General features: G+C 41.3%; 1 protein-coding gene and 1 pseudogene across 1 annotated transcript in view; both read right to left on the reverse strand.

Moving 5' to 3' along the window:
• Nucleotides 1-25,880, reverse strand: part of TEC (tec protein tyrosine kinase) — a 121,880-nt gene that overhangs the window by 29,943 nt on the left and 66,057 nt on the right. The window contains exon 3 of the mRNA XM_054687980.1: nucleotides 1,702-1,806. Coding sequence (XP_054543955.1) covers nucleotides 1,702-1,806 — 105 coding nt within the window. The remainder of the gene's footprint in view (nucleotides 1-1,701; nucleotides 1,807-25,880) is intronic.
• On the reverse strand, nucleotides 5,569-17,234 carry LOC119261245 (60S ribosomal protein L3-like; annotated as a pseudogene).

The raw sequence follows: 25,880 nt of genomic DNA on the forward strand, positions 1-25,880 counted from the left end.
TTTTCATAGTCATAAATAAAAACTGTGTATTTGGAAAAGAATAACATGATAACCTTTGTGTGAAAGTACGATTTCATCAATACATAATGCTAATATTTTATTTGGCATCACAGATGTTTAATCTCACTTCTGTTCAAAATTCATTCCTGCCCCTTCTCAGTTTCTCAAATTCACAGAGAACACTTCAGTCCCAACCCTCATTTCCTCTCCTGCTGTTCTGTGATAAATCTGAATAGTAGCAATTAGGTCTGGGGTTTATAAACTCAGGACATTGGTAGAATCTAACAGACAAAACCAAGAATAAGATAAAGTTTCAGCCAAGACAAACAGTTCATTCAGAAAAGTAAATACTATGAAAGCATAAATGAACCTAAAAATCAACCACCATGTGATGCAGAACCCTACTTCTGGGAATATGTCCAAAAAAAATAAAAATGGATCTTGAAGAGATATATGTATTCTTGTGTTCATTAAGCATTATATACAGTAGCCAGACAGAGAAACAATATAAATATCTGTGGACTGATGAATAAAGTACAGTATGTATACATGCAATGAAATATTTTTTTAAAGATTTATTTATTTATTTGTTTGTTTGTTTATACATACAAGCACTGGGTACAGTCAGAAGCGCGGAAGGGTGAGAGAATTCACCAGAGTGGGGAGCAGAGCAGGCAGAAGGACAGAAGCACACTGCTGAGGGGAGCAGTGGGCGGCAGGAGAGGTCTGTGCGCCATGTGGGACCCTCCTCTGGTGGCCAGGGAGCAGCCGGGGATCAAACCGGCGCTGCAGAGACTGCAGGCAGCTTCGCAACCCAGCACTCTACCGCTGCGCCACAGGAGAGGCCCCATGCAATGAAATATTATTCAGTTCTTTACAAAGGAGGAAAATCCTGCTATTTGTTGCAACATGGACTAATACGGAGGATATTACCCTAAGTGGAATCTAAAATGGTCAAACTCATAGAGCAGAAAACAGAATGGTGACTGACAGAGGTAGGGGAAGGAACTGGGGAGATATTGGGTAAAGGGTACAGAGTTTCAGTTCTGTAAATTGAATGAGTTCTGGAGAGCGAATGTACAGCATGGTGATTACATGAACAACACTGTACAGTACACTTGAAATTTGCTAAGAAGGTAGATTCTGTTTTTACCACACACATGAAACAAAGAAAAGGGTAATGATCAAGTGATGAATATGTTAATGTGTTTGTAGTGGTCATTTCATATTTTATCAAGCATTAACTGAATACCTTAAATACACATAATTCCTACATGTCATTATACCTCAATAGATTTGAAAAAAAATCAAAAATGGACCAGCAAGGTAATGACAGGAAACTGTAACATCAAATAGTTAAGTATAACTAAAAGCTCAGAATTATACTGTTGCAAAAAATATGGCAGGGCCTCTCCCCCCTGGTGGCGCAGGCAGTTGAGCACCATGCAGTGAGGCTGTCTGCAGCCTCTGCAGCGCCAGTTTGATCCCCGCCAGCCGGCCGGCGAGGGTCCCACATGGCGCAGCAGACCTCTCCTGTCTCGCCTGCTGCTCCCCTCAGCAGTGTATTTCGTCAGTCTGCCTGTTCTGTTCCCCGCTCTGGCTCTGGTGGATCCTCTCACCCTCCCACGCATCTGGCCTATACCCCGGTTCTTGTGTAAATGAATAAAAAAATCTTAAAAAAAAAAAAATTTGGCAGCTCACCTGAAATGGATATTTATTTTGACAGGGGATGACACCATCATCATTCTTTACTATTTCCACACACTTGATCTTTGAAACATCAATAAATCCCTTTCTGTTTTTTTTCTGTTAAAAGAAAAAAGGGCGGAGAATCATTATAAGCATAAGATATTAAAAAATGCTACCAATAGTAACATTGATTAATGAAATCATTGATTCAAAATATTACAATTTCTATGATTACTTACATCGTGCCTCTTTTTATGGCTAAGATTGTCCAAAATACTAATACTGCAAGAATTATAATCAAAATAATCAATTCCTTTAATTTCTAAAGATAAAATTATTCTTTGTCCTTACCCCCAAAATCTCTAGAACAGAGAAACTGCTCCCTCTTGTTGTCACTGACACTTCTCAGACACACACACCTTTCTCTCTCAACTCTAGATGACAATCCCCCAAAAGATCACACCAAGCAAAACTCCATGGACTCAATCACAAGTGCAAACTTCAGCCAGTTACATTTTCCCCTCCACACAGAACTCAGGCGACCATGAGGTGGAAAGCGCAGGATGCGCACATGAAGCCTCCAGTCAGACTTACTGAACGTTTTCCTTGTCTTACCTATTGCCCGCCCCCACCACACACACACTGCAAATCTCCATGGGCAATTAACTAAACACATCAAGACATCTCTTACTCCAAATCATCCACACCCCTGGACACTGTAACCTCATACCTGAGAATTTATCCCAGGAAATAATCAAGAAAAATACAGAGCAGCATGTTAAAAGACAACTTGATATAATACATTAATTAAAAATTATTACAACTGGGCCTCCCCGGTGGCGCAGCGGTTGAGCGCTGGGTTGCGAAGCTGCCCGCAGCCTCTGCGACGCCGGTTCGATCCCCGGCTGCTCCCCGGCCAACAGAGGAGGGTCCCACATGGCGCGGAGACCTCTCCTGCCGCCCGCTGCTCCCCTCAGCAGTGTACTTGGGTCCTTCTGCCTGCTCTGCTCCCTGCTCTGGCTCTGGTGAATTCTCTCACCCTCCCGCGCTTCTGACTATACCCAGTGCATGTATGAACAAAACAAACAAACAAACAAATAAATAAATAAACATGCCTCTATAAAAAAAATTTTTACAAGTACAATGTAGAAATAAATGTTTACTGGATAATAGTAACTGATACACAAAAAGCTGTGTAAAACTAAGAGGGTGTTGTTTTGGGATGGGGGGAGGCGATATTTACACAATAGAGAATAGAAGGGAAAAGAGAGAAATAACATTATTCTTGCTCTTGGAGTGACCCAGCCATCCCCTATCCCTGATGATTCAAATTGCTTCAATCTAATACTACAAACCTCCCTCCAGCCACAACCTTGTGACCCCTTAACCACTCCCAGGATCCTGCTCGGCAACCTCACTGTCACTATGAGACCTTCAGAAGCAACCATTCTGTTAGGGTCTCAGCTTCCATGTGACATCTCATTAGACCTGGCTACCACTTTACCAGTGCATCTCTCTCTCTCTCTCTCTCTCTCCTGCTCTCTCTCTTCTTACCCATGCATGAACACCACATCCCCTAACCTTTCGATCAGCCTCTCTGTCCACACTTTTCCAACCCTCTGCCTGACTGGCTTCAGAAGTCACCTGTCTGTTCTACCCTTAGCCAGATCTTCACTCTTATTCCTCAATTTTTTTGTGTATCTCTAGTGGAAAGAACACAGGGGCCTCTATGGAGACCACCAGTCACATCAGAACAACACATCATTCCCAGCACCCTGATCCCAGCGGACAATCTCCCTCACACCTTTATGGAGAAGAGAGGGGCCATCCTCTGGGTATATCCCCAACTTCTCCCTCCTGAAGGTCAAAAGCACTCTAAGAGTTACCCTTTTTTCTTCTCTTTTATCCTGACTCTAAGGGAAAGTTAAAAAGACACAGTTGGCACTTACATGTTATTTTAATTATGCTGACAAAATTCCCCTCATTTAACAGATGAGGGAACTGTAGTTCAGACAAGTTAAACACATTATCTCCGGCCCCCAACTAAGCACACTAGACCCTGGGACACCCAGTTGCAAAATGGTGGCGGAATCCCTGAATCATGTCCTGAGCAGACAAACAGGATTCTGAGCATGGACCGATCTGCAGCCAGAATAGGAGAGGGACATTCTCCCCTGCCATTCTCTTCTACATGACTTCACTCTCCAGGCACATTCAAGCCTTTCCCACTCATACCAAGAGGCTTCTTCTGAGCCTACTACTGCCCTAATTCTTTACTTTTCTTCCTAAAAGAGAAGCTGAATACACCCCCAGTCTTCATTTCCTTCCACCCACTCTTCCTTGACCACTTGCAATCTGCCTCCCACCTCACCACAGCCTGCTAACGCTGTTCTCAAAAACATTGCCCATAGGGCCTCCCCTGGTGATGCAGACGGTTGAGCACAGCACTGTGAAGCTGTCCACAGCCTCTGCAGCGCCGGTTCAATTCCTGGCCGGCCAGGGAGATTCCCACATGGCACTGCAGACCTCTCCTGTTGCACCCACTGCTACCCTCAGCAGTGCTTTCGGTCCTTCTGCCTGTTCTGCAACCTGCTCTGTCTCTGGTGAATTCTCTCACCCTCCCGCTCCTCTGGCCTGTACCCTAGTGCTTGTATAAATAAATAAATCTTTAAAAAAATAATATTTGCAAAGTGCTCAGAAGAGTGTCTGTCCCACAGTGTGGTATCTGGTTTGCTACATAAAATAAAGTGGCAAAAACAAAAAACAAACAAACAAAACCAGCTCTGTAAAAGCACAGGAGGTAGGAAACGGTATGTAAAGGATCTAGGACACGTTGCAAAGAGACCTGGTCAGCTAGCTCCCCCTTGCTCCTAGGGCTACACCAATTAATGGAAAGAAGAAAGTGCCAGGGTTCCATCCTCCTATTAACAAGTCACACAAGTTCACTGCAGAAACTTTAGGAAACACTAATAGCACAGAGCATCAGATTACCCTTACTCCCCTAACCCTGAGGAAAATCACTATTGACATTATGGAGTCTTCGAGACACTGCTCTCGGGGGTCCTTTATCACCCACCAGCTCTCTTAGCCTAGAGCAGCAGAGTGTGGTTTGCTTCCAAGACACCCGACTACACCATCACCTGCCTCCGCAGATGTCAGTGCAGGTCAAAGTATACAGGAAAATTAGGGATAGCTTGTACACTTGGGTATACCTTGTATAGTTGGGGGTCTTGCCCCTAAGTTCATGTTCTGTGATATGTAGTCTATTCATGTACTGTACTGAAATTTAGGTTTATTACTTCAAATATCTAAGTTTGGAGGGAAAGTTTCAATTTAAGTTGTCTGTTCATCATTGCATCTTTCCACCAGCAAGTGTGGGTAAGACACCAAGCAAGGTGCTATGTGCCAGAGCTCCAAAGCTATGGAAGGGGCTGTTCACAGTCATATGGTGGGTAAAGAGGAAGAGGGGATGAATCACAATCAAATAATGACGAGGTGACATGCAATCATGGTGTCCTATGGATAGGGTGGTGACTGGGACAGAAGTTGGGGATGTTTCAGGGAGGAAGTGATATTTTAAATTGTTCTTTTAAAGGATAAGTAGGAGACTTCTAGTAGAGAAAGTAGAGAAGTGAGTTTCAGCAAAAGCAGCAAAGCACTAATTTAGGGAACAGAAAGAAATCACTATGGCTGAAGTTTAGGATGGGTCAGGGGAAGTGTAGGAATGGCACCAAAAAGTTTATCTGAAACCAAATTAAGAAGATGCTTAGAGACCATGTGCAGGAATTTAAATTTATCCTAAGGGATTCTAAGTGGAAGGTAAGTAATACTTCATTAAGGTATTTCTCCCCCAATTGGAAAATAAGTTCTATTAAGATCTCACCAGCTGCACAGACTGTTGGTGACATTAAACACCTTCTTCCTTTGCAGTTCAGTTTTCTTAAGTGGCCCAATCTTATAGATCTTCTTGTTGATCTCAATGTGATGATGATAGCCTTTCTCCCCAGCCAGGGCCACAGAGAAGACCACTCAGCTGGATACTAGGTACAGTCAACTTTGCGTAGCCCTCGGCGGGTCTTGCGGGGCAATTTCTCAGTGTGCCAGAGGCTGGTGACCCCTTTGTAGCTCTTGCCCCTGATACCCCAATGACATCAATCCTCTCCTGGTCAAACACTTGGTTCATGGCGACCTGATGCTCCAGTTGCTTGGGGGCCCAGGTAAGCTTTTAGGCCATCGTGCCTCCATGCATCTGGATCTCCAAAAGATGGGCCTTTTTCTGGTGCAGAAGCAACAGGCACATCTGGTGCGGGGGATGACAAGGATGACCCAACAGTACTTCTCCATATTGCCTAACTCCTTCTCCAGCTGCCTCTTGCCATCTTCCTCCTGTCACTTCTTGCAGTATTTGGTGAAAGCCTTCTTCTTAGATTTAGGTCAGTTCTTATTGAAACGTCTTTTGCACTCATCACTGATATGCTCAGCATAGATGATCTTAAAGGAAACAGAGGCCCCAAGGGGTTTCCACATAGCCCACAATGCCCACCAACACCTTGGGTAGTGTCTCCACAATGGTCACAGCCTTCTCAACTGCAGTCTTATTCACCCTGGATCCTGGCCTATCCATCTCCTGAACAATGTGGGTCATGCAAGCATTATAGCCCAGGAAGGCTGTGAGGTTGACAGACTTGATGATTCTGCCATCTTCCTTTCATCTTAACTTTCCCATGTTGCTGGCTGCTGTGCTTCTGAGGCAAGAAGCCAAAAGATCCATGTCTGGGAGTGGAGAACTTCCTTTGATAAGAGCCACCAGTAGAGCATATTGAGGGATTTTTGAAAAGATAATCATCAGTGATCGTGTGACAAGTGGGTGGACACAGGGAGGCTAGCCAGGAGGCTGCTGCAACACCTCAGGTGAGGGCAACCAAGCCTGTGAAGCCAACAATGGCAATAAATAAGATGAGGAAAGTGAGGAAGTCAGAGTATTAAGAGGTAGCATCCATAAAATTTTGTAAAGAAGGGAGCCTTGGGGATTTTGCATTTGAGTTATGAGGAGACACTAATACCATGCAGCATAAGACAGAGAATCAGAAGGCAAGGTTGGGAAATGTCATTTGACTTGACTATTGAACAACCTGGTGGCGATATCTGAAGAGAAATGAAATCATGGGGCTCAAACTTGGGAATGCTTTCACCTAAGATACAGAGAATTATGTTTTTCACAACACATAATCAGTACATAGAGTAGAATCGTATTCTGGCCGCAACAGGAAGGAAAGATTTGGAAGAGTTAAAGTCTTGACACAGAGAACACTAAGAGTTGTTGAAAGAGTCACACGGTCTCTTAACACCAAATCTATAACACTCTGTTTAGTTAACCAGTGTTATTGAGACAGGACATGTCACAGGTAGATTTTTCTTCCTTCAGTCTTTCAAGTGTGTTCACTATGAAAATTACTTCATGATTACTAAAGTATACTGTATATTATTGATAATGTTGTGGTCCAATGTCATTTTTTTTAAAGATTTATTTATTTATGGACACAGGAACTGGGGTACAGGCCAGAGGTGCGGGGGGTGAGAGGATTCAGCAGAGGCAGAGTGGGGAGCAGAACAGGCAGACTGAGTGAAACACACTGCTGAGGGGAGCAGCAAGCGAGTCAGGAGAGGTCTGCTGCACCATGTGGGAAGCTCCCTGGCCGGCCGGGGATCGAACTCATGCTGCAGAGGCTGTGGATGGCTTCATAGTGTTGTGCGTAAACCCTGTGTCACCAGGGAGGCTCCAATGTCATTGCTTTTTCATGTGAAGCTTCCCTTCTATTTCTGCAGCCTTCCCCCCTCCCACTGACTGAAAATCACAATGAAGCTGAGACCTCTCTCACCCATCTTTGAATCCTCTAAGCTGAGAAGACTGCCTGGCACTGAGTAGATGCTTATTAAATGTGCACTGAGACAGCCTGCAAAGAAATATGACTGACACTCTGTGTGTGTTGTGTGTGTGAGAGAGACAGAGAGACATACATCTCCTCTTGTACATCATCTGTATACTTTAAGAGACTGGAAATGAGGCAAGTTATGGCCATTTTACACATTTGTAAACTGGCATAAAAGTGGAAACTAGACAGAGAGATAAAATATAACTTGCTTAAAAATACACATCTACTGAATGGGCAACGTGGCAGTCAGACATAGAGATTCCACACCCCCAGCAAATCTTAAAAGATAGTTTTATTTTCATTTCCAGAACACCTGGTATCTTAAAAATATCAATCCTGAATTAACCAAATTTTTAAAAAATTAAACATATAAAAATATCCAGGGCTAGTCCCGGGTGAATTTGAGAAGTCAGTTGTTCATCTTTTCAAGTTCCTCTTCTACACCATTATCCCCAGGCACCCTGAACTCCATCACTCACAGTGAGAGACCTCCAATATACAGGTGACCTCCCCCACCACACACACACACACACACACACACACACACACATTTTATTCCTCATGTGTCTATCACAAGTTACCTGCCCCAGAAGACATTTATTGGATGAATATGAACTCAAGGAGAAAGCATGGGCTCTGGAGGCAGATACATCCTGCATCCAGGCTCTACTTTGCTACTTAGAAGTAATATGACCTCAGGCATGTTCTGTCTCTGCTCAGTTCCTCCGTCTGTAAGAGGAGGATACTATCACTCACTTTGCTGAGCTTTCAGCAGGAGTAAAGATAACACACATAGGTGCTTCATTCAGTGTCTGGCACATGGAAATCTCATCCCAAGGGCAGAATTTACTATTAATTAGCTTCACTACAATCCTGAGAAGTTACTAGGAAACTGAGCATCTCAGGAGTGATGAGATAAATAAAGAGGATGGAGCAGAATTGAATACAGATCTCTCAAAAACATAAAGGGTTTTGCCTGGCTCCAGACCGCTGAAGCAGCAATATTTTTGACTCTTATTATAGAAATAAAAAATTTATGTAATAATAATCTAAAAATAATCTAACAATTATTGAGCACTCAAGATGAGCCTAGCACTATGTTAACCTCTTTACACAGATACCCCAATATAGTCTCACATTATAAGAACTGTTCAATATCTAGAGAACATAAATATCTTACCAAAGCCACACAGTAAAAGACAGGATTTCCAATCTTAAATTCTTAAGTGTCACATGCACTTGGATAGTTTAATATCACTGAATTAAATACAAACATAAACTTGGTGGAAATTTCTTATTTTTGTTACTCTTCACAACTGTTAGAACCAAAGCCAGTTCACAAGTTCAACCTAAACACAACTAGACAACAAATAGGATTTAAATGAACAGCGTTCCTTGAATATAGTGGGTGGGGTGCTGACTGGACTTGAGCCCCCCTACCAAGGCCAGGTCCGTGCTTCCTTACAGTTACTACAGCTCTCTGGGTGCCATGTGACACATCTTCTGCCCAATCTATCAGTTCCAACTCTAGGAACCCTGTGTTGTCACACACGCTGTCATCCTATCACTCGAGCTCCACTTGGCACCACCAGAAAGTTTCATGTTCAGTCAGACTCTTTCTTCTCAATAGGCCACAAAGGCAAAAACAGTCAGTACAAACCCAAAAATGAGATTCTGACTGGCATCTTTAGTGACAGGAGACTGTCCAGAGAGTGCAGACAAAACATACATAACATGGGCCTCCCCTGGTGGCGCAGCAGTTGAGCGCTGGGCTGCGAAGCTGCCTGCAGCCTCTGCAGCGCTGGTTCGATCCCTGGCCGCCAGCGAGGGTCCCACATGGCGCGCAGACCTCTCCTGCCGCCCGCTGCTCCCCTCAGCAGAGTACTTCTTCAGTCTGCCTATTCTGTTCCCCGCTTGGCTCTGGTGAATCCTCTCACCCTCCCGCGCTTCTGATTGTACCCAGTGCTTGTATAAATAAATTTAAAAAAAAACATATATAACGTGTACAGTAGCCAAACTCCCCACCCAGTTTTGTTTCCCCAGTTTCAGTTACCCACGATCAACTGCAGTTCGAAAGTATTAAGTAAATAAGGTATTTTGAGGGAGAGGTCACATTCATATAACTTATGGGATATTGTTGTAATTATTAGTTATTGTCAATCTCTTACTGTACCTAATTCATAAATTAATACTTGAAAAAGTTTTGTTTTGTTTTGGGTTTTTTTAAAGATTTATTTATTTATTTATTTATACAAGCACTGGGTACAGTCAGAAGCGCAGGAGGGTGACAGAATTCACCAGAGCCAGAGCGGGGAGCAGAGCAGGCAGAAGGACCTAAGTACACTGCTGAGGGGAGCAGCGGGCGGCAGGAGAGGTCTGCGCGCCATGCGGGACCCTCCTCGGGTGGCCGGGGAGCAGCCGGGGATCGAACCGGCGCTGCAGAGGCTGCGGGCAGCTTCGCAACCCAGCGCTCAAGCGCTGCGCCACCAGGGAGGCCCAAAACATGAAAAAGTTTTAATTGTATTTAATAAAGTTTAAAGTTTAAATTAAAACGTGATAAAGTTTTAAAACTTCATAAAGTTTAAATTTATAAATTAGGAACAGCAAGAGATTAACATCTATATATGTATGTACAGATGTATATATACGTGTGTGTCTATATATATAGAGAGAGAGGGTTTGGTAATATACATGGTTTTAGGGGGTCTTTGAATGTAACCCCCTCAGATACGGAGAGACTTCTATATATAATGCACACATTATATTGTTGGGGGAGGTATAAAATATTGCCATCAAATTAAGAACACGATATTTAAAATTACTAGAACTTGCATTCCTCAGAGCTGGAGAGCTCCAAAACTTGCTGCTAGCATTCACTCTGTTTCATTGCAATAATTCTTTTTTTTTTTTTTTTTTTTGTTGTTGTTTTTTTTATTTATTTATTTGTTTGTTTGTTTTGTTTATACATGCACTGGGCACAGTCAGAAGCGCGGGAGGGTAAGAGAATTCACCAGAGCCAGAGCGGGGAGCAGAGCAGGCAGAAGGACCGAAGTACACTGCTGAGGGGAGCAGCGGGCGGCAGGAGAGGTCTGCACGCCATGTGGGACCCTCCTCTGGTGGCCAGGGAGCAGCCGGGGATTGAACCAGCGCCGCAGAGGCCGCGGGCAGCTTTGCAACCCAGCGCTCAACCGCTGCGCCACCGGGGAGGCCCTCATTGCAATAATTCTTTCTTTTAGCCACATTCATCAAATATTGATTCTGCTTCTTTCTATCATCTACGAGGCACAGATACTGAAGGACTGAAATGAAAAGTTTAAGAAGTACAGAATGTCTTGCCCGAATGGAATTTACAACCAGACATTTGTGAAGATGAAGGATAAGAAGGGTGATGATGGGCCTCCCCGGTGGTGCAGCGGTTGAGCGCTGGGTTGCGAAGCTGCCCATGGCCTCTGCAGCGCCGGTTCGATCCCCAGCTGCTCCCCGGCCACCGGAGGAGGGCCCCACATGGCGCGCAGACCTCTCCTGCAGCCCGCTGCTCCCCTCAGCAGTGTACTTTGGTCCTTCTGCCTGCTCTGCTCCCCGCTCTGGCTCTGGTGAATTCTCTCACCCTCCCGCACTTCTAACTGTACCCAGTGCATGTATAAACAAAACAAACAAACAAACAAACAAACAAACAAATAAAACATGCCTCTATAAAAAAAAAAAAAGAAGAAGGGTGATGATTACAAGTATGGGCAGTCCAGACCGAAAAGCCAAAGAGCTCCAATCAATTCTTGAAAAGGAAAGAAAATGATGCATTCTATGAAAAATCTCAAATGAGCCCAAGGCCTGTTCTGTACATGAAAGCAGATTATTTCCCTTTCCACTCACAAAGGAGATAAAAGAATGTGCTTCAAGTGCAGCAGGACATGGTAATCAAAAGAAACAAGGAAAACTTCAGGCTAGAGTGGACATTTTTCTTGTGGACACCGTGAATAATTTTGATGTAGACCTTTCTGGTAGCAGAAGTGGATTAAATAAAATTTAAAGTCATTTCCAACTTGGTGATTCTAATGTAAAATTCCCCCTCTTTCCCAAGGACAAAATTCTAGTTTTGCTTTCATGAAAAATGAAAGCAAAACAAAAACTTGGCACCCTCTTTTTGCCGATATCCCTGCTAAAATGTTATTTCCAGTTCATTTGGAATCTTGCTGGGAGATAATTTCCTCTCTAACTCCAGGATTTCAAGCCAGTGTGGTATCAGCAGCTCCTTAAGCAAAATTTTAAAATACAGGATGTTCTCTACGTGCAGAGACTTTTTAATTTACGTAGGAAATAATGCTGTACATCATTTTGATGCCCTAACAGGACTAATGAGCCAGTATTTATCTAAAATGTAAAGCAAGACACAGAAAAAATTAAATACATATAGCAAGACATGGGAGTGATAGGGGAGGGTGCGTGTAGTAGGTGCATGTGTGGAAGGAGAAAATGTACTCCCGAAGTAATATAGATATGTAAATGACTGAAATTAATTTTTTTTTAATTTCAGGCAAAAAATAGAATAACCATAAACAGGGTCTACTGAATCTTCCCATCAGCTGTAAGTATAAGAGACAATAGGATGGTTTCATTGCTAAAGAAAAAAGGACTGGCTATGTCTGTGTACCTGAGAACTCTGCCGAAGGAGTAGGGGGTGGTGTTTGTGACTAGAGACAGACCGGCTGGTATAAGTTATGAGAAGAGTACAAGGAGTCACTTTAAATATAAAGGCAGAAGTTTCTAGATAAGAATTTGTCAAAAATCTAAAACTTCAGGAAAATTTATGAGAATAATATGCACAGCAACTGACTCCTGCTAGAATATGCCTGCACAGACTTTTTTTAAAGTTGTCAAACATGTCATAATATTTTGAGTATTATTTTAATGTTTTAACACAGAGTCTAATTTTCATAATGGTTGACAGCACAGGCTTGAGGATCAGGCAGACCTTTGTTTAAATGTCAGTTCCACCACCCCATGCAAATTAATCTCCTTTAGTCTTTATTTCTTCATCTATAAAATGGGGATATTAAAATAACCTGCGACCAATGGCCCACTTCGATATACTTAAAAAGCACTCAGCACATTACCTGGCCTATCTCAACCACTAATACAAGTTATTCAGCATAACTGCTTTTGCCTTTAAGTTAGATTTCTAAAATTTTTCAGCATTGGTTATTTATCCCACAACCTTTTCTAACATATGGTCTCTAATTTTGCTATAAAATCTACACAAGGACTTGTAAAAGAATTTCCATAGCAGATTTATTTGTAACAGTTGAAAACTGAATACAGCCTAAATATCCATAAATAGATGAAAGTTAAAACAAATAATGATAAATCCATACAACAAATACCTAACTGTAATAAAAAGAAACACAAGAAAATGAATAGTTTTCAAAATAATATGCTGCCAGAGTTTGTTTATTCTAGAATTCTAGTATGTGCAAACTAATCTGTAGCATGAAAAAAACAGATCAGTGATTACCTAGGGACAGTGGGAATGAAAGGAGGGTTATGAATTGCAAAAGGACATGATAAATTTGGAAAAAATATGAACGCTGACTTTAGAGAACTTAAAGTGTGGGAACACTCGAAAACTATGAAATTCTTTGCTACTAATTTAGTGGTTTAGATCACAGACATACAAAAACCAACAAAAGTGAAAAATAGGTACAAAGATTAAACAAGTAACTTCAGTTTACAATGGGTCAGAAGTAGGCAAGCAATTGGCTCTCATTTAAATAAAGCTCTACCTGAGAGTTTATTTCAATGTGGAAATAACTCATCCTCCCATCCAATTCAGTCAGTGTGAATTTCTTCCTAAGAAATAAAATACACTTGACATCTTCCCCCAAAGCTGGTGCCTGGTGCTACCCATCTGGTTTTTCCTTTCTAACTACCCCCTTCCCTAAGGCAGGCATGAGAAAAGTCATCAACTGGAAGCTGAGTAAAGACATACCCATGGCCTCCCCAGCACCAATGGCAATGAGAACATGAGAACCTGGCACATGGCAGGTGCCCAATGACTTAGAGTCAATGGATGAATGAAAACATGAATGAATGGGAGGGGCTGCAGCTAAGTGCAAAGGAGGCCTTCTTGGGTTTATTTTCACAATATCCAGTCACAGCCACCACTTTTGCTTGACTACACTATTTCTGAGAATTCTACTGCTTTTATTTTTGCTACTCCTTTCTCAGACTTGAACCATACCACATGGGCACAGGTATTGCAAGAGTCTTGAGGACCTAAGATTCCCTGCTTCCTCTGCCCAGTTCCTGTGAAGTGTCCTGGTGCACAAGTATCCCATTAACAGAGTAACTGTCATGATGCAGTATTCACAGTTATCCTAACTACTCTCAAGGGACCTCACCCTCAACCACAGAGATGGTAATCTTTGGCAACATCACTGCAAAACTCTTTGCTCTTTTTTTAAAGCAATGAAAGAGAAGAAGGGACCTTTAACCTAACTTTTAATTCTTGGGTTAATGTTACATTGATTAGCGATCCTTTGATTCTATACTCAGAATTCCATGTGCCTGTAGGTGCTGTGAGTGTGTGTGTGAGAGAGAGAGAGTGTGTGAAAGAGTGTACGTGCATGTGTGTCAGTTCTGCAGCTCTCCTACAGACACTTCACACATCTGGTTTTTTTTTTTAATGACACTTTATATATGAAAAAGGAAATAACTAGAATCACACAAACAAGATGTCATATCAAGAGGAACTTAATGGAGATAAGGTTTGTGAGTTTCTGGTGAATAAGAGTTATAGATAGCAAACGGGACAAGATAGAAAATGCAATTTCTGGGTTAGATGGTGGGTGGCAACTAGGAATCCAAATACACAACAGCAAGCCCTGTCACATTTGCATGTGGTAGGAGCGTGCAAATGCAGCACAAGGAGCGGCACAATTTCCTCCCTCCAATATCCCTGCCATGGACAAATGAAGAGACAGTGTGATAATGCAGAGGAATAACAGCCTCAGGGGTGTGTGAAGCAGTTGTGGCAACTGCCCCATGCTTATACACAGGGCTGGACTTCTGGAAAGGCCAAACATTGGGAGACACACAGCCTATCTAGAAATTTACCTCCACACGGCTCTTTCCAGACCAATCCCTCTGCTAAGATAACCTCTCTGGGTCTCAGAAGAAATCAAACGACCAACATCTTGATCTTAGAATTTAACCTCCAGAACCATAAGAAAGTAAATTTCTGTTTAGCCAGCCTATCTGTGGAGCTTTGTGATGGCAGTCCTAGCAAACTGATATAGTAGTTTTGACAAGTTTACAAAGATAAGATTACAACATTTAACTACCAGCCATAAGAGAGGGTGACTAAGCAATTTTCACTATTGATGAATATCAGTGCTTTTCATTTTTTGAGTAGTTGAAATTGGTATCTCATAAACACAGTTGTCATTTCCCTAATCATTAGAAAAATTAAATACTTTGCATCAAATAAAAGAAATCTTTATCTTGTAACAGGGTGGTCCCAGGAAATGCCGAGGTTCCAGGTTCCCTGTTCAGCTCAGAACCCTGTTACAATCTGACATTAGCGAAGGGTAAAGGTGAATGAGTTCAAGTATGAATTGGAAATATGAGTTATTCAAAACTGAATTGAGCTTTGCTAGTGTACTGCTCTTTAAATAAGCTTTCACTGGACCTTGTATAACATAGACACAGCTTGGAGATACTGCAGGTTCCGTACCAGGCCACAGCAATAAAGCAAACACTGCAATAAAGCGGGTCACACACATTCTGTTTGGTTTCCCAGTGCATGTAAAAGTCATCGTTATACTATAACTGTAGTCTATTAAACGTTGATCCGCTGTTTAAACAAAACAATGAACATGCCTTAACTAAAGCTGACACAGAAACATAAAGTGAGCATATGCTGTTAGAAAAACAATGCTACCAGACTTCTCAACACATGGTTGCCACAAACCTCCAATTTGTAAAAAATGAAGTGTGTAGTGCAGTGAAGCAAAGCACAATAAAGCAAGGTATGCCTGCATTTCTCTATTTCTCTCCAGTGTTAAAGAGGAAACCACACCGCGGTTTCTTTTCCAATACCTTTAAAATATTAAACTGCATATGATGATGGCAGCGTCCTTGACGCCCTGAAGAGAAGGCACCATCCCTCCTCCCACTCAGTGAAGACAACCAGCCACCCTGCGGTAAGTTCCTTCTTTTTGCTTCCACTGGGATCTAAGGAGAAGAGGGAAGAGTAAGGACTTAGGGAGAAGGATTCACTATAAAAACACTAGCAAAAAAGAGAAAATGTGTATCATAGAGCAAGGTCTTCATAGAACGAGGTCTCTAGTAGAAGATGAATTGCTCATTGGTGCTTCTTTCAGTAAGATATTCAAAGAGAAATATATAGAATTATCTCATTATATTAGCTTCTCTGAGCCTCCTGGGTGCCACTTGCTGCTTTCACCATGTTTCTATAGGAATATTCACTTTGTGTTAATCAATTTATATAAGACATTTGTGGCACAACCTCAACTGAGAATGTGCTATATATAAAAATATTTTTTTACAACATTTCCTCCACTGGCTGTGCTTGATGACATCAAGGAAGTCCTGTAACAAGTCCTGGGGTGTGGGGATAGCATAAGTTTCTACCTCACCGGAATTCCTTGTCATTTGGGCATGGAGACTGAAAAGACATGATAAGGTTTCTACAAGATAATGGGAGTGGGAGGAATCTGCTGAAGATAATGGAAGGAGGGTTATTGGGCCAGGTACTGGATACATAGGGGGGTCACTGTGCTAGTCTGTCTACTCTTGAGTATGTTAGAGACTGTTCATAATAAACGGATAAAAAATACTGCTTCCTATTAATTTTTTCAATCCTGATCAAATTAGTACTGGATTTACTTATAAAAAGCCTTCTGTGAGAATATGAAAGAGTCCATGACTAGTAAAAGAAGAGAAGAGCACATTACATAACTGGTATTAAGAAAGCTTAAGCCACCCTGGCTATAATGTGCTATACTGGATTTAGAAAAGGAAGCAACAATCTGATGTTTACACAACTGCTCTTAGAGGCCATACTTACATTGCATCCATCCATCTCAAAGTGCTCCATAATGAATATAATGCTGACCCTGCTACAGCAATGAGTTATTTGACATCTGTATTTTACAAATGGGTAAACAGGGCACCACAATTAAACAAACAGACTAAGAGCAAATGAAGAAGATAGAGAACTCTAGGCTGCCTCTATTGGCTATCACAGCTGGGGCCAAATAAACTATTCTTAGTTTTCATTGCTAATGCAATTAACTTAAAAATAGGCTAGTAAAAATTAATCTGTGTTGCAGAATATATAGACATTCCATAAGATCACCGCAATGTCAAAGACAAGAGCCCCACAGCCCATTATCCCGGTCATTTACTGAGAGTTAACAGCACCTGCAATCAGGGAGAACATGTTTAGTTTTCTCTTCCTTACACCCTCACCACCCTCTCAGTGTTCAGAGGTACCACATCACACTACCTTGACAGCAAGCAGTTCTGGAAAGCTTTCGAGGAACTTGTAGGAGTTACTACAGTAACTCCAGTGAGTATATCTGAAATCTCCATATTACCAAGCACAGCTTTTAAGTGGCTTCAGAAAGAGAGGTGACTTTTCTAATCACTTCACTAGGTAATAGTAGGTCAAGTCATAAGAAATTGCCAAATTTACTTTTGTAAATCAGCAGTTATCAAATATTGGTAATTTCAGATGGTTCAATAGAATACATTTTTGTACATTTAGGTCATTTTGGTCCTACTTACATACTTCACACTCTGAAATAGAAACAACCTGTACTTTTGTTAACTTCTACCTATCATAAGTAAGTGCAGTTAATTATTTGTGAGAGCCATGTCAGACACCTAATGAGCCACTAGACTGAACGATGCAAAGGTGTGGGAACAGAGTCCACCTGCAAGTTCACTGCCAGCACCCAACAGAACAGAACTCAGTTAAATTTGGTGTGAACAACCTAGGAAAATGTTGGGATCTGAATAGGATTTAACCTAAGGAAATTTTTTAAATCAAATAGTTAACCTAGAATAATGTCAATTATTTTAAATCATACGCTATTTTGATTGCCAAATTGCATCACTGCTGCATGAGTATCATACTTGTAAACCTTACAGTTTACAAACTTTTCATTCCTGGTTATGAAAGGAAACAGGTCTTTCTGAATAGTCACACTGAATGTCTCAAAATCATGACCCACAAAAAAAGAAAATGCTATATTACAAACTTACGTAATTTTGAATAATATTTTGTTCAACATCATTACATTATAACACTGATGGAAAAAAAATAATCCTGCTGATTCTGAGCAGACTGTTATTAATCAGGGACCTGGTTTTGCTATACAGTCTTTGAATAAAATTACACAATTGTTTAAAGTCACAATTTCCAAGAGCCCATTAATAATGTTAAGTGAGGACTTACATATGTTTCACAGATCTTATATCTAATTAGACTAAGGACTAGCAGGAGTCTGTAGCAAAGCTTGTATTGCTTAACAGCAAAAACATTGGAACTAGACTGCCTATGTTTCAGTCCCGGGTTGACCACTTACTGTGTCTCCTTGGTCAAGTTACTTAAACTCTCTGTACTTCAGTTTCTTTAGCTGCAAAAGGAGATGCATAATAGTATCACAACTTTATAAGTTTGTTGTAAAAATTAAGTATTATTTCATGCCAATTTCTCAAACAAAGCTGATAATAAGTGCTTGAAAAATTTTAACTATTAATATTGATAGTCTTCAAATAATACTATCCCTTAGGGAAAACAGAAGCAAAAGCCATTTGTTCTATTTAAGGAAAGACTCTCACACCTACCTTTTAGACTCCAAGAAAGATCTTCCAAGAATCACATCAAATTTGACTATGTCTTATTAAATAAAATGGCATGAATGACATTCTCCCTTGGGCCATGAAAAAATAATAGTTACCTAAAATTACAGGAGGAACTAATAGTGTCCACCCACGTCCACTCTTTTCAACCAGAGGAGATTAATCTTTACGGGTTTTGAATTCTGTTTTTATTAAAGACGGTTGATGCTGCATGTGACTGTACTATTTTTACCCTTTAAGGCTGTTATTTTAGCTCTGTCTTACAGTATGAAACCAATACTGAATCAGCAAGCAGCTATATTAGCACTTCCTTTTTACGTTAGGAACAGTTGATGTCTGATATCACAGCCTTAACACAAACAGCACGGAGCACCTTTGGTCAAAATTTTCCCTTCCTTCAAAGTCTAAGAGTAATATTATAAAGATAGACTTTTAACAGGCTTTCTTGAAAGCTGATTTCTGTTCTGGTGAATATAAAGATTAATATTCTGATACATATATAAAATATATAACTTAGTCCAAAAAATCACCCAGAGGCAGAGCGGTGTAATGGGTCAGAGCTCTTGCATCAGCCAGCCTGGGCTGGGTTCCCAGCTCTGTCACATGCTGGATCTGTAACCTGGGGCATGGTACTTATTCTCTCTGTCCTTCAGTTTCCTCATCTGTAAAACTGGAATAACTCTATCTACCTCAAACAGTTAAAAGGTCTAAAGTTAATACTCGCAAAGCACATAAAACCAGGCAAGACATATGGTAAGCACTATAGAAGCATTTGGAAATTTTAAAAAAGAAAACTAACAAAGTCCTAAAATCCTTATATTCCTAAATCCAGGCAAGCTAGATTTTTACTGTGCAAAGAATATGTATTAAAGTGACCAGAAAATGCTAAAGAGAATGTGTTCCATTGTCTCTGTTCTTAAAGTATAAATATCTTCATTCTTCAAATGCTTTTTGAACCAAAAAGAAACCAAAGAGTTGGTAGTATTTGCACTGTATATGAATGACCTTGCAGGGTAGGTATTTTCTCCATCTACAGAAAAGGAAATAGAGACTTGGTGAGTTTTATCAAGTGGGCTACATGATGTCATCAACTGCCTCATGAAATTATTGATTAGTTAGAGAGAAACTGAAAAAAATAATTGTACCAATAATTTATTAAACAGAGATAGATGGCACAAAGTAAAAAAACATAAGATGGTATTACACAAGGAAATCTATTCTAACCTGGAAGATCAGAGGGGATGCACTGAGGAAGGGATATTTAAGCAGAAACCTGAGGAGAGGGGAGTTAGTCATTCATGGTAAGGGAGACATGTACTCAAGATAACACGGGGCCTCCCTGGTGGCGCAAGGGGTTAAGCACAGCACTGTAAAGCTATCTGCAGCCTCTGCAGCACAAGTTTAATGCCTGGCCGGCCAGGGAGCTACCCACATGGCACAGCAGACCTCTCCTGTCTTGCCCGCTGCTCCCCTCAACAGTGTATTTTAGTCGATCTGCCTGTTCTGTTCCCCACTCTGTCTCTGGTGGATCCTCACATCCCCCACACCTCTAGCCTATACCACAGTTCTTGTATGGATAAATAAATAAATCTTTAAAATTAAAAAAGATAAAGAACACAGCTAATATATACGACGCTTTAAGGTGCCAATGAGCCTGTCCTTCAATATGCGTTGGAATGTCAGAAGTAAGGGAGAGAAAGAATTGCAGATTAATGTGGACATGTGGGCAGACGGCCAAAGCATAGACCATTATGTGGACTTCTGACATTAATAATAATGAGTGGAGAAGTGCATGAAGATTTTAAGCAGTAGAAGGACATGATTATGTCTGTGTTTTCAAAATATCACTGTTGCCTCTGCTCCTAACAGCCTGGAAAAGGCAACGGTAGGGCCCCAGAATTCTCTAGTGACAGATTTCTAGTGTCTACCCACAATGATCATTTCTCATTAGCAATGAAACCCTAACTTTTAGCTGGGCATATTGATACCCAAAATAAAAAACTGTTTTTCTCCACTCCCTTTGCAGCTGTGTACAGCTTAGGTCATGTGGCAAGTTCTTTCTAGCCAATGAGATCTCGGCTGAAGTTTTGCAGGAACACAAAGGAAAGCTATCCTGTCAAAGCATGTTGACTCAGGAAAAGGAAGTCACTTCCTTTATTTCTGTCTTTTTTCCTTCTTTCAGTCTGCAATTCAGACAAGTTGGCTGGAGCTCCAGCATCCATCTTGGGCTTAAATAAAACATATAAGTTAGGATAAAATAAAGGAAAGACAGGACCAGGATACCTGGGTTGGATCCATCATACTTGTTTGGGGAAGGCTGCCTCCAGTCTTTTTTTTCCCTCCACATTGAGAGGGGGAAAAAAAACCTATTTTGTTTAAGCTACTATCAATTAGATTTTGTGTGCTATATTGCCTAACTCAATCTTAACTGATACAGAGGATACTGTATTCACGCAAGAGGCAGTGGTGGCTCAGATCAAGAAGGGGCTGGTAGAGATGGGGAAAGTGGCAGGACTGAGATATTTAGAAGGCAGGAAAAAAAAAAAAATCTGTCCAGAGTCCAGATACGAGAAAGGGTAAAGGAGAATAGTAAGTTTAGACCAATTCCCAGATTTCTGGCACAGTCGGCTGGGTAGTGCATGAAATCCATTTTTAAGCTAGAGGTGGCGAGGGACAACTTGAGTTTCTTTTTAGACATGAATTTGAGATGCATTTTAAAACTCTTAGACCTCAGAATAGCTATCAGACTGGGACACACAGATTGGTAAAATCATCACATAGCACATAGATGTTAACCCAAAGTTAAGAGAATAGATGATGTCTCTTAAAGTGAAAGCACAGTAAGAAAAGAGACCCTAGAACAGACCCTGGAGAAGAGGAGACAAGGAGCAGTCAGAAAGGAAGCAGGAAAGCCATGGAGTTCACACAGGAGATGCCAATTATTCATCACATGAACAAAAAGATGAAGGGCCATCAAAGAGGCAGGGAGAACATTTGCAACTCACTTTATAAGAAAAAAACATTGAGATGTAAGAGACATAGCCCAGCCAGGAAGAGGCTAAGGACAGAAGAGAAAGGAAAGAGAGAGGGGGTAGAATGTCCTGAGCATCTGGCATGGCAGAGAGAAAGCTCCAAGGCCAAGAACAGGCTGTGGAAGGCCTATATTCCAGGGGAGAGGGAGGAGGAACCATCCCCTATTCCCCTAGAGACCTAAGAGCTCGGTTTAGTGGTTCTTCAGTTCACAAAGTCAGAGAAATTAACTGTGGAGCCCAGCTTCCTGCTGGGAAGGCACACAGTTGCTTGTTTTAAGGTAGAACTTCTTTTAAACAATTATCATAAATTTGCCATTGCTAAAGTTTTTTTTTAATAAAGATTTTTATTTATTTGCTTATTGATTTATACAAGCACTGGGTACAATCAGAAGCACGGGAGGGTGAGAGAATTCACCAGAGCCAGAGCGGGGAGCAGAGCAGGCAGAAGGACCGAAGTACACTGCTGAGGGGAGCAGCAGGCGGCAGGAGAGGTCTGCACGCCATATGGGACCCTCCTCTGGTGGCCGGGGAGCAGCCTGGGATGGAACCGGCGTGCCACCGGGGAGGCCCATTGCTAGTTAAAGTTTTAAAGGTGGGTGGGAAAGAGGGAAATTAGTTTCATTTACTCAAATCAACACGAGAATCAAAAAAGAATGGATTTTTATATGCTGAGAGTTAAGAGTAACTTTTTTTTTTCTTCAAGACACCCTAGATGATGGGCCTCCCTAATGGTGCAGGGGTTAAAGTCTCAGAGCTATCAAGCGATCAGCAGACACTGCAACATGAATTCATCCCCAGCCAGGGAACTACACACTATGGCACAGCAGACCTCTCCTGTATCACCTGCTGCTCCCCTCAACAGTGTATTTCAGTAGATCTGCCTGTTCCGCTCCCCACTCTGTCTCTGGTGAAACCTCTCATCCCCCATACCTCTGGCCTATATACCAGTTTTTGTATTCATAAATAAATAAGTCTTTAAAAAAAAAAACAGACTCACTATATGACAGGTTTGGGTTTATATTCATTGAGTGCAAATTTTAGATGTATCATCTCAACTGATTCTTAAACCACCCTGTGAGGTAGTAATTACACTTGATACCATTTCAGAAGTGAAGAAACTGAGGCTCAAAGTGGTTAAGTTTGCTTGTGCAGCATCACATAAGCTAATGACAGAGCCTGGGATTTGACACTGGCTATCTATCATCAGAATCAGTACTTCTTGGTCTAGTCAGAAATCTGTCTTTCTTAATTCTAAGAAAAGAGATTTTCAGTCATTACATTAAAAGTAATTAGTGAAAAATAATTATGCAAAACCATAAGCAAGAAAATAATATCTACCTCCCATGAGAACTGAGGGAACTAGTCAAAGAGAAGGTAATTGTTTTTTCTTAACTGGTCTGCATAATAACTCATAGCAGAAGAAACTGAGATTTTAGTCAGCCGGTGGTCACCTGGTGGGCTCTTCCCAGAACTATTCCCTTAGGGTCGACCCCCTCGATGTACTTGTGACAACAGGACAGGGGTGCAGATGATTCAGTCAGTCTCCACCCATAAGAACAAAAGGTGTGATGCCAACATGTGATCCAGACAGGGAGGTCAGGTGGAGGAAACTGTTCCCCTTTTAGTTCAAGTTCAGATATGTAAAACTGAGTCTGGGGCAGTGTGTCTGGGGCACTGGAACAAAAGAACTAATATTTCCACTTGAGACACAAATAGCAGAACTCAACATTGCAAATGAAGGTCTTTCAAAAGAGAAAAGTCTCTGAGGATTCAGAGTTGGAGTCTTGAAGCTACCTACCCAGAGAGGTCTGGGGTAAGCAGTCACAATGACAATTTGGAGGTTCTGGATTAACCCAAAGAACCATTCAAACACAGAGACCTGTCAGATGGCACAGACACATGTGGTCACCGAGCATCAATGCACACCAGCACAAATCAGTGAGCCATTATTAGAAATCCATCATGTATCAACTTCTATGAAGGCATGGGGAGAGAAAGGGATATAATGATAAGCAGACATGGCCTCTGTCCTTTCTCAATTTTCTGTACTATTTTTGCTTTTGATTAGTGTGCAGGAAAGAGTTAACACAGCAGGCCTGAAACTGTTATTCTTTGAAAGGCCTATTTGCCTTTTCCTGGTTGGCAATTTCCTTGACTGGCATCTGGGAACTGGCCCTTCGCTAGCAACCCCAGCTCTGATAAGAACAGTTCATTGTACCTAAACTGTACAAACAATATAGTTTATGCTAAGCACCAGATTTTCCTTCTGGGGTCTAGAACTTTGGTAAATGCTATACAATAGGCACCTATATAACCAACCAGAACCCAGTAAAAAATCTTGGATAATGAGCTTCTCAGGAGTGTCCTGGTAAGCAGTATTTCACAAGTGTGGAGAATTTAAGTCCTACATTACTCTTCTGAGAAAGGATTCTTCAACTTTGTGCCTGGTTTCTTCCTAATTTCACTGCTTGTGCCTCGTCTCTTTGTTAATTTTGCTTTGTGTTCTTTTGTTGTAATAAATGACTCATATGTCCTGAGTCCTGAGAGACCCCCAGTAATTAATCAAATCTGGGGATGGTCCTCATTCCCACCAACCCTCCAAAAAAAAAAAAAAAAAAAGCCAGTTGGTAAACTGGAATGAGCTCTGGAGTAGAAAAATCTGGTTTAAATCCCACTGTGACAAATACTAGCTGTAAATCACTGTTAGTTACATTCTCTAAGCCTTGTATATCTCTGACAATAAGATAGTAAAATCAGTCTCAGAAGACTGTAGTATAAATTGGGGCCTCCCTCGTGGTGAAAGGGGTTAAGACACAGCAGTATGAAGCTATCTGAAGCCACTGCAGCACAAGTTCAATCCCCAGCCAGGGAGGTGACCCACATGGTGCAGAAGACCTCTCCTGTCTCGTCCACTGCTTCCCTCAGCAGTGTGTTTTGGTCAACCCGCCTGTCCTGTCCCCCACTCTGACTCTGGTGAATCCTCTTACCCCTCACACCTCTGGCCTGTACCCCAGTTCTTGTATGCATAAATAAAAAGATAAATCTTTTTTAAAAAATTAAATACATGCTAGACACTCAATAAATAAAATGTCCTTTTCTCTTTAGGTTAGCCTATGAATGGCATCCCCATATTTGTGCAGTACCCACCTACACAATACCAGGCAGCCTGAATGAGGATCACGTCAACCTTCACTTCACCACCTCCTCCCTTCTACTACTGAGGTAGAGTCAGCTCATATCAGCCGAGGAGACCCATTGTTCCCATCACTTCCCAGCCACATTCAATGTTGATGGCTGAAATCTGCCATGGTGGGAGTATGTATGGCATGGAAATTGACAAGCACTAAAAATCAGAGTTTCTCCCTCTACTCCCAGTTGCTAACATTTACTAATACACCACTGTCCCCTTCATTTAAAAAATCAAGTAAAAATGAAGTCCCTAGCAGGCAGGTTTTATAGCCTCCCCAGACAACCAGTATATATGCATTTTAAAAATAGGACTACACGAAAGATACCCAACATTATCAGCCATCTGGGGAATGCAAATCAAAAGCACAGAGATCTCTGCATTGCTGGTGGGAGTGCAAACTGGTCCAACCACTATGGAGAGCAGTGTGGAGATTTCTTGCCCTACTAAAGCTAGAGCTTCCATATGATCCAGCAATTTCACTACTAGGTATTTACCCAAATGACACAGAAACATTAATTCCAAAGGGCACCTGCACCCCTATGTTTATAGCAGCACTATTTACAATAGCTAAGCTTTGGAAACAACCCAAATGCCCAAAAATAGATGACTGGATCAAGAAGATGTGGTACATATACACCATGGAATATTACTCAGCATTCAAAAAAGATAAACACATGCAGTTTGCAGCAACATGGATGGAGCTAGAAGGGATCATGCTCAGCGAAATAAGTCAGAAAGAAAAAGAAAAATACCAGATGGTCTCACTCATAGCAGGAATTTAGAAAACCTAAATAAGGGACCAGGAAAAAGACTAATTAATACAAAGTAAAAATCAAAATCAACAAGCAACTATAAACCAGAGACACACGGGTGGGGGGTTGTGGAGAAAAGGAAGAAGAGAGGAATGACTAGGGTCAAAATAAGGGGGGGGTGCAATTGTATGGGGAATATAACCAAAATGATAATGCATACATTGTGCAAAAATAAAAAATGATGTAAGATTTATATAAAATAAAATATTAATTTAAAAAAATTTAAAAAAACAAAACCAAAAGCACAGAGATCTCACTTCATACCAACTCAGGTGGCTAAAACCAACAAAAGAGATAACAACCAGTGTTAAGAAGATGTAGAGATACTGAAACCATG

Source organism: Talpa occidentalis, unplaced genomic scaffold, assembly GCF_014898055.3.
Source record: "Talpa occidentalis isolate TD23 unplaced genomic scaffold, MPIMG_talOcc4v2.1 talOcc4.6, whole genome shotgun sequence".
NCBI lineage: Eukaryota > Metazoa > Chordata > Mammalia > Eulipotyphla > Talpidae > Talpa > Talpa occidentalis.